This window comes from Corvus moneduloides, chromosome 5 (genome assembly GCF_009650955.1).
Source record: "Corvus moneduloides isolate bCorMon1 chromosome 5, bCorMon1.pri, whole genome shotgun sequence".
In the NCBI taxonomy this organism is placed as follows: Eukaryota; Metazoa; Chordata; class Aves; order Passeriformes; family Corvidae; genus Corvus; species Corvus moneduloides.
The window spans coordinates 43,146,482-43,158,712 of NC_045480.1; the positions used below are offsets into that span (position 1 = coordinate 43,146,482).

The 12,231-nt window shown below is 37.6% G+C and overlaps 1 protein-coding gene across 3 annotated transcripts in view; it reads right to left on the reverse strand.

Moving 5' to 3' along the window:
* The window catches only part of TBCK (TBC1 domain containing kinase), a 111,366-nt gene that overhangs the window by 39,138 nt on the left and 59,997 nt on the right, over window positions 1-12,231 (reverse strand). For all 3 annotated transcript variants that reach the window (XM_032109694.1, XM_032109695.1, XM_032109693.1), the window contains one exon: window positions 7,869-8,044. In XM_032109694.1, coding sequence (XP_031965585.1) covers window positions 7,869-8,044 — 176 coding nt within the window. The remainder of the gene's footprint in view (window positions 1-7,868; window positions 8,045-12,231) is intronic.

Consider the following 12,231-nt stretch of genomic DNA (forward strand, 5'->3'; position numbering starts at 1 on the left):
GCAGGGCTAAAAGTCAAGATATTCCCCTGCATGCAGCAGGGCAGACATGCTGCAAACTCTCAGTTATTGCCCCTGACATGATAAAAAAGGTAAAAGCTGCTCACCACTGCATGGAACCATTTCAAAACACAAAGCTGAGACATTATCCAGTCATGCCTGAGAATACTCACAGGATACCTTAATGTGCAATAAAACTTGAAGTAAAAGCAGGAGCAAGAATGATCTTGCCAGCCTTGAACACTTTCCATCAGTGCCTCTTTTTCCCCCTCTTGATAGATGTTCTGTCCTTGAAAAGAAACTGCATTCCTTTGATTTGAGAAAAATTATTACAGAATCTTTAGGAAACAGTCAGAGATTCCCCTGTCTTGTTTAAAAACAAAACCAACCAGAATTTAGTATCACATCTCAATGCAAACTGCAACTGTTACAGGAATTTTCTTCATAATGTGATCATGTATGGTCAGAGACCTTGGATTTAGACAGTCTACCTTTTTTCATCTGTAGTTGCTATTTATTCACCTTCCTGTTTTCTGAACTGGCATTAACAGTGGCAGCTCTAGGACATTTTCAGTTATTTACCACTCTGAAGCCTGTCAAAACATACTGTTCAGGCTCTCCCCTAACTGGTGACTATTAAGATGAGTGCTGAATTTGAGTAACTGACAAGAAGTTTGAGAATATGGTCAGCCAGACAGTTACCCTGGAAGCTGAATGTGCTTTTCACATAAATCTCTTTGGATTTCTGCACCATTCCACCCATTTTAGAGACTTGGGCCCAAGCTTTGTTGAGCTATATGAAACTCATCATCAACATTTACTCCCATCAGCCTAAAATGTATTCATTCACATTTGCAGGATGGGCTCCATGACTAAATTTTGGTGCAGGCTCAACTTTGGAACCAGTATGGATTCTTTCTTCTAGTTACGCTGTTACACACATTTGATAATCAGATTTTCCACTCCTAATAATGTCAGATGAGAAAATATATATACATAGCTGTAACACTTTTACTAATAGATTAAGATGGTGTTGACACAATGACACAGGCCACCAGACAATTTGTATGAGGCTATGAACTGCAAGAAGACAGTGACAGCATCAGGCAAGAGAGCTGCATCCAGAAAGTCTTTTCTATCCTCCAACTGCACTTCCTAATAAAGTTAGATCATAATGACACTGCATCCTGACTCAACTGAGAAAACATACAGCACCTAGCCTGGCCTGAGGTGCACTAAGAAAGGAATGTGAGGAATCCTAAATTCAAGACTAGCCTAAGGCAGGCTCCTATAGAGCCGTATGTTGAGAAGAAGAATAGGGTAGGACAGAAGACTGAGGAGTAGAGGGAAAAGGCACCTTAGGCTGACATAACACACCCCCTCCCTATGTCATGGAAACTCTCTCAATGGCACAGTTACACAGCACTGTGCTCGAAGACCTAACTTTCACAGCAGCAGTATATGGCACACACAGGAGTTGCTGCAAGCTGGAATTAGAGTTGCTGTGACTGGTAGGTAGCTACAGCTGTGCACCTGAGCATGTTGGTGTGTGAGACAATCACTAAGATCCTCCAAAACTTACAAAATGTCTCCCAAACTCCATTGCTTCTAATGCTACAAGCACACGAAAAAATGTAACACCAAGTGGATAATTTCTCTCTGCAGTATCTAATTGTGCTCATCAGAAGCTGAATGAAGCATTACGCTATTTAAATCCGTGCTGGTCCTAAAGTGTATTGTAGCACAGTCAGTGGGTTATTTTGACCGTTACTTCTCTTGTAAAGTAAATTCACATAAACACTGCACTGCTCTTTCATTTTCCCTTTTTTAGATGCAGGCCACTATTTTTTAAAATAAAATATGGATTATTTAACAAGGTATGAAATAAAATTCTCACTCAGGAAACTTTAGTTTGGCTTTGGTTGCCAAAAATACTTATTTCCACTGTAGACCTCCCTCTCAAAGATGAAATGAGTCAGTCATAAAATACATGAAAACAAACAAAATAACAATTGTGTCTTCAGTCAGCCAGCCAGACTGCAAATCAGGACCACTAGAGCCTGAAAAATTACTCAAACATGGAGGTGTGTAATTATTTACTAATATTTTTCATGCATTGGAAGTGCCACCATTCTGCATTTTAATATTCTGGTAATTTTCTTTGGCAAGGACAGACATCAGGCCATGCTACCACAGGCATTCAGACAATGTCTTCTCACAGGATACACTCCACAGGGGCTAAGACTGGACATAGAAAGGAAAAACAGAGTTACCTTAAGTCCAAACTATTTAATAGCTGCAGCAAACTTGAGTGCACTATTCTGCTCTTTTTACTACTTTATTGTGGATCCAACCTCGGTCTTGTTAACAGTTCATTCATCAATAAGTTCCACATGTCAAAGAGTGGTGAAGATAGCTGCCATATTCCTTATAGTCCCACACAGTGGCTACTACTTACGATTTTTAAAGTAAATTTCTTTCTCCAATAGTATGACAAAACTTGAAAAAAGCCAAAGAGGAAGAAAAAATGAACTCCTAATATTTAATTGATCAAAGGCTATCAAACCTAGAATCTGATTTTAAAACAATTTCCAAATTGGGAAAAAAAAAATTAAAAATAACATTCCTACAAGATGCAGAGAGAGAGAACTGGCTAGATTTTTAAAAATAATTAATTTTACTGGTACAATTACCCTTTCTCCCTCTGCACATTTGTTAATCAGTCACGGAATCCCAATTGTGGAAGGTCTAAAAGGTCAAATACACCCATCTTTCAACTTCAAAGTGGGTATAATTGCCAAGGCTTGTGAGGAAGGACTAGTGGACAATCAATGAATCCAGAACCTGAGCCTAAGGCTGCAGCAGAGAGTGCTCTGGCTGCTCCAAATGCCCCATTTACATTCAAAGCAGATAAACACATCCTAGGGAGACCTGAACACCAAGTCTGTGCAAAACAAGCTTACAGTCCTTAAACACGATCTAGAGTGTCTCACAAACTATTTCTGTCTCATATAAATAATATTTAGATCATTACAAACATACTCCTTTAATTCTGTCTCAACTAAGCAGTACACTGGTTTCAATGAGTTTACATTCAATTAAAGTAATTGCAATTTGTATCACAACTTAAAAAAAACCAGCCACAGCATTCATTAGAGACTTTAACATTTAGCATCAGTTATTTCCTGAGCCTTATACTTTGTATTTTATCCACTCTGGCAATTTATTTAATGTCTCATCTTCTACCAGAAAAAGTCCCAAAACTATAGAAAATACATAGAGATTTTTAAGACCAGTCAGAGTGAAAAAAGTGCTAAATAAGGCTTCCTTCAGGTAACTTAATCTGCAGAACCAAAGTACTGGAAGCAGAAGTTTCCCTACACTCCCCACTTCCTGGTAGCTGGCTGCCTGGCTTATAAGTACCGAAAGAATTTTAAAAAGCTAACCAATAAACAGAGAAAGATGTTAAGTTTGCAACAATTCCTAAAATACTTGCCAGAATGTGATGGGCTTATGACATGCCTAATTAAACAGGGACTTGTTTATTCACTCACAAGAGAGGGACATAAAAAGCGCATTTTAATCAACTCATCTAAAAAATGACAAATAACCCCAACTTCTCACTCAAGTTGTTGGCAGCTACAACCAGAAAAACAGAAGCATCAAAGGCAAATGCGAAATAAATTAGAAGCATTAACTGAGATCCTGATCAGTTAATGCTTTGCACAATTTGAACTAAAGACAAATTTGAGTAACAGCTTTCTGTTGATTGTAAGAACAATGGAAGAGGAAAACAAAATCAAGTTTCATACAAAAACAGAAGACAAAAGAAACCTGACATGGGTCAAGGCAGTCAGAAGACCCTTTAGGCAGAATATAAGTAACAGCCATTATGAACAGCATGAACATCATACAGATATTTCTTAGCTTGTACACTGAAACAGAAGTGTTGGTATACACTACTGACCATGTTTCTTTTTGAAGAATAAATGGATTTACACATCAGTTATTTAATGGCTTAACATAAACCTAGCTAATACATTTCATATGGACAAATACTTCCTAGGTGCACACAGGAACTCAGAAGCCAGTGCTGCTGTATAACAAATAGGCCTGAATTCCCATCTGTAGGAAGTCTATCACACAAGCTCTCCTTAATTACTGGCAAAGGAAAGTTATTATTGGGAAACTTTGCTCATACTACTTCTGATAAAACCATGTTTTTCATATTTGTGTTGTTCAAGCCATTAAGACATCTTGCTGCTTAGGTATTTCTACTGCTTCATCAAAAACTAAAAGCTGAACCGGACGGTTGGCATTTAAATCAGTGCAAGGATCAATAATCATCTGGTAAACATTTCTCCAGTTGAATGCTTTCATTCCTCAACATCTGTCAGGAACTCCCACCCTTGAAAAGAGAACTGTGAGTAGAAGAGCAAGGCAAAGCTGCAACTGTATCAGTCTCTGCATTTCTGCGAGTTCACAGGAGCAGATAGAGAAGCTGCAACATTTTCTCCTTTTTATTTAGAATTATGGAAGTAGCTGGAGAGAGTGTATGTCTACCATATCTATAATAATGGGGACACAAATACAGCAGACAATTTTTATATTACAGTGTTATTTGTCTCTGTGACTCCTGGACATTCAGGAAAAATACTTTGGGAGTTTCCAGGGTATGAAAGTAAGTTTCAGGAAGAGTAAGAACAAAAAAAAATCATCCATGTACTGGTAAAGAAAAGTTACAGACACAAGACTGAGTAGATTGTAGTGTAAATGAAGTAGTGAATTTAAAGGTTTTCTTCTGTTGTCATTTTTGACATTTTATCTTTCTCAAATAAACATGCAAACTCACTTAAGATGCACATTCATTTTCTCTGAAACTATTTCCTCCTTGAGATTTTATCTCAGTAGAAATATGCTTTCTAGCTGAAAGAGTAAAAGATTAAGCAACACACATGTCCAGGAGGAAAAAAGAGTGCACCCAAGACTATTTATGAAGTTGCAAATAGATGTCACTAAAATAAAAACTAAGCAATGCTACTGATAGAAAAGAGTCAAAACAGTTTTGTTTTACTGACTGCTGGTTTAGGGAGAAAAATGCACATCCAGAGGGGAAATACTTCTCCTGTTATTATTAACCAAAGCACAGTAACATGCAGATACACACAAATACTTGAGTAGCCAATAAAAAGCACTTAAGAAACAAACTGAAGCAGCGTAAAAAGAAAACACATATATAGAGGTAAGAGACAGCTGGTGTTTACAATTAAAAATACTGAACATTTAATGTTTCAAGAAGTCATAAATTACCTTCAGAAGCAAACCCATAACTTTCTTCACAAAGGAATTGTTTCATACCCTACCCACTTTAAAATACAGAGGTGACCCACAAATATAAAACTGGAGATAGAAATGTAGTGCAAAGTACTCGTCCAAAGAATGACCAACTAAATAGGTAAGGAAACAGCAAAGTTATTTTTTAACAGCTAAACTGAAGATCAAGGACACAATGGTGTTTTAGAAAATCCATTTGAAGGGTACTGTGTGTACTAAAGATTGAACTCAGATTTCACTGCTTTCAAGTAGACAAAAAGTTTCCCCATGGCAGCAAACACCAGTAGAGGGCATGTCTGAAGAAAGAGATAGATACTTCCAGGATTAAGGTTAAAAATACCCTCAAACAAACACAAACCACACCACCTTTGCGTGTAAATAGTGTATTTCACCAATAATTTCAATTTTTTTTAAATCAATATTGCTCTAATCCCTGAGAAGTGTCATTTTACGGAGACAAACATCCAAAAGTGCAGAACTGGTCACAAGTGAGATGTAGCTCATTATGGACTCATGTTACATGGGACTTTGCAAGTCCGAACTATGGTTCCTGACTGAATCATAACATACTTGACTGATATCTATCTGTCTCAAAATCTGACACACAAAAATACAGCACACGAAAGCAAACAACACATTTGCAGACTATAATTTAAGATATAAATAGTCTTTATTTTGTCCATGAGATTAGTTTCCTCTTTGCTCACACATTTCTGTATTGATCCCAGAATCTATACAGCTCTCTTTCATATGATGAGCTAAAAACCAAAATACAGCAGTAAGCAAAAGATCCAATATTCTTGTGCTTCAAAAGATATTAAGCTGTGCTTCAGCTGCACTGCAGTAAATGAAGAGGTCTTTCCTGTTAGGTAGACAGAACCAGAAATGAAAGAGAAGGAAACAGAAGTTCTAGTATTTATTTCTCTCCCCTTTAACATACCAAAAACATTTGCTTAGTTTCTTGGAAACTGTGGGACGGATGAGCCTAATTACTGACACTATAAACAAACACAACTTCTGGTATGCAAATAAAAACACTATCAGGAAAAAACCATCCAAAATATTTCTCAGGAAACGGAAGAATACTGAAAGAACCTTGCTCGATCTGAAATAAGGATTTTTATCTCTGTTACAAATACAAATATTTTTGTTATTTATTAGTTCAGTAGACTAGTGCTGCTTTCCCCCATCTCCCTCTTTGCTACAACCAAGTGCTTTGACTCTTGCTTGTACACATAAAGGCACAAGCAAATGCCTGGGAATCAGAAGACTTGGCTTTTTACTCTTTTGTCATAACATTCAGAAAAGCTAGCACATACACAAAATAATTTTCACTGTTAGCACTGTCAGGCATCTGACCAGACTGAATACTTTCCTTGAAAGTTTTCTTGACCTGACGGATCAAAGTCCTGGGCAACCCCATCTGAATTCAGTGTCATGTGTGTTTTCTACAGGATTTTGTACCAGATGACCTTAGGAGGACCTATCTGAATTACTCTTTGAAAGTGCAGCCCTTGGCTCCTTCAGAAAGCCTCTCTACATATCTCTCCAGCAGCACAGCAGCAGTTATGATGGCTACAATTCCTGGATGACAGCAACCAGTATTCCCCTGTAATTTCATTTTTCTTCCCCCTTGCCTTTCTACATCTACCTATTGTTTCTTAAATCCTGTAAGGTCTTTGAAGTTTCCTTTTGTTCTTCATTTCATGTCTACACTTGCAGTCCTGGATTTGTAGCTAAGGCTTCCAGAAATTAAAACAGAAATAAAATAAAAACTAAAATAAAAAAACTAGAAAATGACTGAATATCAAGCTCCAGTTTAAGGACTAAAAAGTAAAGAGTCATTTGAGTGACAACAACTCCTCTTAGTTTCCTAGTAATTAGGAAAAACAAATGGAAAGACTAAAACCTAACAAAATTTGCCAAACAGATAAGCAGGTCTATATATACTTCCCCTATTATTGGAATGTGCTCATGAATGAAATGATTGTAGGAGAAGGTGGAAGGAAAAAAAACCCAGCAAAATAAAATTTAATTTTTAAGAGACTAACTAGATTTATACTACTGAGAGGAAGGAAAGGAATAATTTTAAATCACCAGTCTTCAGACAGTGCATCAGACAAGAGAAACAACCATTAGATTCTACTAGAGAGATAGAAGAAAAATCTTTTTAGTAAACTGAGTATCTATTTAATATAGATATTCTCTTAGTTATTAGTTACTTCTTGCCAAGATAAACACAGGCATAACTCACCGACTAAACTCTCAGAATAACTTGTGGCATATCCTTTACCTCATACGCCAAGATAGAAAAAGCAGCCAGAGCTGCCTGCATCACTTTCCAGTTCCCTATTTCTCACTGGCAAACTGTTCTTTTTACTGCTTTTCTCCTACGATAAAGCCTGTTAGTAGTTCTGCAGGTGACCTGTGGACATGAGTTTGTTGTAGTAGCAGGACTGAAGGAGCAGGAGTTGGGAGAGACAGGAGAAACACGCAATCTGAACAATTCTCCCTGCTCCAGTTCCCAGGTTACTTACTAGGTCACTTCGAGGAGCCTCCTGGTAGTCTGCTGAGAAGCAGGACATGGAGCTTCTGGCGCCGTTGCTCTCAGGGGCTGGCCGCGGAGGCTGCGCATACTGCCTGTAGGTGGCACTCTTAGGAGTCCAGCGGAACAGGTTGATTGACTCGCGAACACAACGCTCAATATCGATCTCTGCAAGGGATTTAAAGGAGAAACAAGGAATGCAAGAGTGAAATATCAGTAAAGCCAAGTAACCCAGCTATGACATTGCTAAATATACACATATCCATCTATACCTTTGTCTGTCTCTCTGCGCCTTGCTCAAAGGCAATGTAGATTTCAAGAACATGTTCCCATTCAAAAAGAAAAGCACTCAATTTTTTTACTAAAAACTAGTAAAGACATTTTAAGAGCTAATTTTATCCCCAGTCATGTAGTGAAATCTGTTTAAGGGAAGTGTATCGGAACTTTAATCAATGCAAAGTCAGGACAGTAATTGAAGTCTAGTCATTGTAAGGCATCTTAAAGTCTTTACAAGTCAGACTACTGACTGTTCAGTGTAAGTTCATGCAGTTCATTGTAAGTAGATTTTCATACAGTGTACAGACATCAGGATTTTTTGGATCATCTGAGTGTCTTATTTGTCAGTTAAATCCTACTAAGAGCCAGAACCAAAAGCTGTCAGCTACTGAATTTCGAATGGCCTGCCATTTTGACAAAGCCACATGACATCTGTTTGCTGGAAAACAGGAGTTTTCAACATTAATTTGTGCTTGATGGCAAACATAATGGATTATTTTAGAGATTTTAGAGAATTTTTTAAACAAACAAGCAAACAAACAATACAGTCCAAAACCCAACCAGTCATCCCAATGAAACATCCTGGCTGAAAGAGTGAAGTGCCATAGTGATAATATGTTACTCAGCTTGTAAGGAAAGCTGACACGTATCACATGGGAAGCATCCTGAAATAAGATGTGGTCAACTAAAAAGTATGAAAGTACAATGAAATACATATGTAAAAGGAAAAAAGCAAACTACTGAAGGTGTATTTTTCACAACACTAAGCATCCTGCATCTATCTTCTAACAAGATATAACATAAAAGCCATTTACTCTTTTATCACTATAAAAGGACTGGTTAACTTTGCACATCCTGTATCTGGTCTCAAGAAGAGAAAAACGATCCTAACTTGCATTTTAAGACAAAACTGGTATAGTGTGACAGACAAACAGCAGGGATATCATCACTTCTTGTGTCTGTCCCAAGATCTTGTATGACTCATTACAACAGTCACAATTTCGATTAAAGCATCAGCTTCTATGAAGAAAACAGAGGCATTGTAGCCAGGCTTTATTTGTATATCTCAAACAGATTTGATGCACTGCCACCAGTCACTCATTGCCATCAGCAGATTTGATGCCTTGCCATCAATCTGGGAGCTACTTCAGAAACCTCAGTCATTAGCAGGGTGGTGAGCAGAAGCTGAAATTGAAGCTTGGGGCAGAATAATCTAGTTGGATGAGATTGACTTTGTTTAAAATCTGAAAGATGTGATCTATTACTCTCCCATTCAAAAAGCTGTCCATATTCAGGTAGGATACAATCTGCAGCAGATGCCTTAATTCCGTTGATGACAGCATGCTTACGTGCTATCTTGCTTCTAAAAGTCTGAAAAGTCTGAGAGTAAAGCTGTGGCTTACCCAGTTTTAATTCTAGCTCTAAAAACCTTTTTGTGGATGTGTGAAAGTAAACCACAATTCTTCTTGACAGTATCAGGTTCCCTAGCTACTTGGGATAACAGATGCCAAAGATAAATGGAGTATGTGATGTCTCAACAGTAGCTAACAATTTTTCATTTTGACTATACTGTAATAGAAGGCTGTTACTTAGCATCATTCCCAAAGAAAATCCACACAACTGGAGAATTTTACACAATTCCTAAATTCAGGTAAAGAGAGGAGATGCCTTTAACTGGTTATTATTCCTAAAGCTCCAAAAACACCCTAAAGCACTATCATTACAGTAGCACTTTTTTCTACATTTCTGAAAACTCACTGTCTTTATAAAAAGTTGAAATTTTCAGTTCAAGACTGTAATGTATTTATAGCAGGGCTGTGGTTTCTTTTTTTGTTTTGTTTTTGTTTTTCTTTTGTAAAGAGACTGCTGTAATTGAGTTATAAGCCCCATTTCCTGAGATTCTTAGCTAAGGAAACATTAGCAGTACTTCTGTAATAAAGGATATGAATGCAGAATTTAGCCAGCAAAAAAAATGTATCTGAACACCAATAATTAATAGCATGAGAAACATTTGGCTGTGAGAGGGCATAATAGCCTGCATATATCTGAAATTGAAAACAGAGAATGGGGGGATGGAATAGGAACTCTGTTTGCAGTAAAGCTACAGAAAAGGTAAAAGCAGAAATCGAGACTGACAGTGTTAAACACAGAAAAGGGTCAAAATATTTTTCTTAGAAACAAGCTCTGTAATTCCAAAAGGAATCCATTTTAGAGAAGTGGAAAATAGGCTTGGGCACTGGAACAGGCTTCCCAGGGAAGTGGTCAGAACACCAAAGTTGACAGAGTCCAAGAAGCTTTTGGACAACTCTCAGGCACATGGTGTGACTCTCGGGGTGTCCTGTGCAGGGCCAGGAGCTGGACTCAATGATCCTTGGCCCCTTCCAACTCAGTTTATTTTGTGTGTGTGTGTGTGTGTGTGTGTGTGTAAAAACAACAACCAGTTCTCACAAATCAGGATGCTAGTAAAAAATGTAGGAGTCTGTTTTTCTGCGATTTTGGAATGCTTGGTTTTTCACTTCTACAAGCAGCATTTCAGGAGGACAGCAAGCATGGCTGAAAATGAAACTCCACAGATCAAGAGAGAATTAAGCCATCTAAAGCCTAAAACAAATTTACAGTCTGTCAATTAATTGATCTGCTTCTCAATAATGCAAAATAAAAACTACAACAAGGCAATTGGGGTTTCCACAAGTAACAATAAAAAAACCCCACAACCACAAAATGCCTCCCAAACCATGTGCAAACCATAGGCACATGCATGCATATAATATGAGAACAGTCAACATCTAGTACCCACAAGGGAGACAAGACTATGGGTGGTAAAAGAATTTACTCAAAGAATTTACTCACATTCTTTTTTAAAAAACAATTACTTTCAGGATACTGGAGTTTAAGACTACATTAAACTGGTATAAATATTTACAGAATATTTTTTAGCCACATTGCATGAACAGGCTCCACACTTGGGTAACCTTCAAGCCTGTCTTCATCATTTGTTTGCAATTTCGGTTTAAGAAAAATCACTTCCCGTCAGTAACTAAAATGCAATGCAATCTTGTGCAGCTTGCTGGATAAGATCTTCTCTCCTCTTTTTGGCTAATAAGTAAGGCTCTGCTGCACTACTTCAATCCCAATTCCTTCCCATGCCCTTTCAAATATATGAAAAATGAGTCAGTCTCTGGTGAAATGTCCATCTTTTATTATCTCTCCAAGACTGTGCATTCACACAGCATTAATCCTGCCTCTACTCTTCCTGCTCCCAAGTCACTGCACTACAAGCCAGAAAACATTAGAGCTTCCACATTATTAGAAACATACCACTGATATGTCAGAAGCACATCAAGCCGGAGCCTGGATTCTTGGACAGGACTATGAACAAACAGACTACCTCAGCAGAATGCCAGAGCACTTGACACGAGCAAACAACTTAGAAAAACATTCTTCTGAAAGCAGGCTCTGCATACATCTCCAGGTGTGAGCAAGAAGTGAACAGTAATATTTAGAAAGGATGAAGAGGGCATGCTCACTCATGGAGATGTACATGTAACATCTTTGTGCTCTCCAAGATCCCAGCACTGGGGTATTTTGTAGTTTAGAAATGATGTGCCTTCTGTTTTTAGTAAGACAAATTATTTCACTGGAAAATCTGTAATGAAAACATGCTGATGTAACATGGTGCCATTAAATGTGAAGCGTGAAAAAATTTAAGGCTGACTTAAAACATAATAAAAATACTATAAAAATAAGTTATAATTTCAAAACTCAGTACATCTTCAAATTGTTTTTGAAAAATTGCAGAGTGCAATTTCAAAAAGTCAAAGCTGGAACCCAAGTATCTTAGGAACCAAAGTCACAAGTTTAATTTTCAAACATTATGTTTAGGAGTTCTGGTTCAAATGAGATCAAGTATTTCACAGTCAAGCAGCAATCAAGACTTACAGGAAACAATTCTGTGGCACCAGCTAATTGCTCAGGATCAAAAGGCTTCACTGACATATCTAAATATGCAGATAATACAGCAATTGAAAAAGGCAGGGGTAGGGAAGTGAAAGTAAAGTTATCTAACAGTAACATCTTTG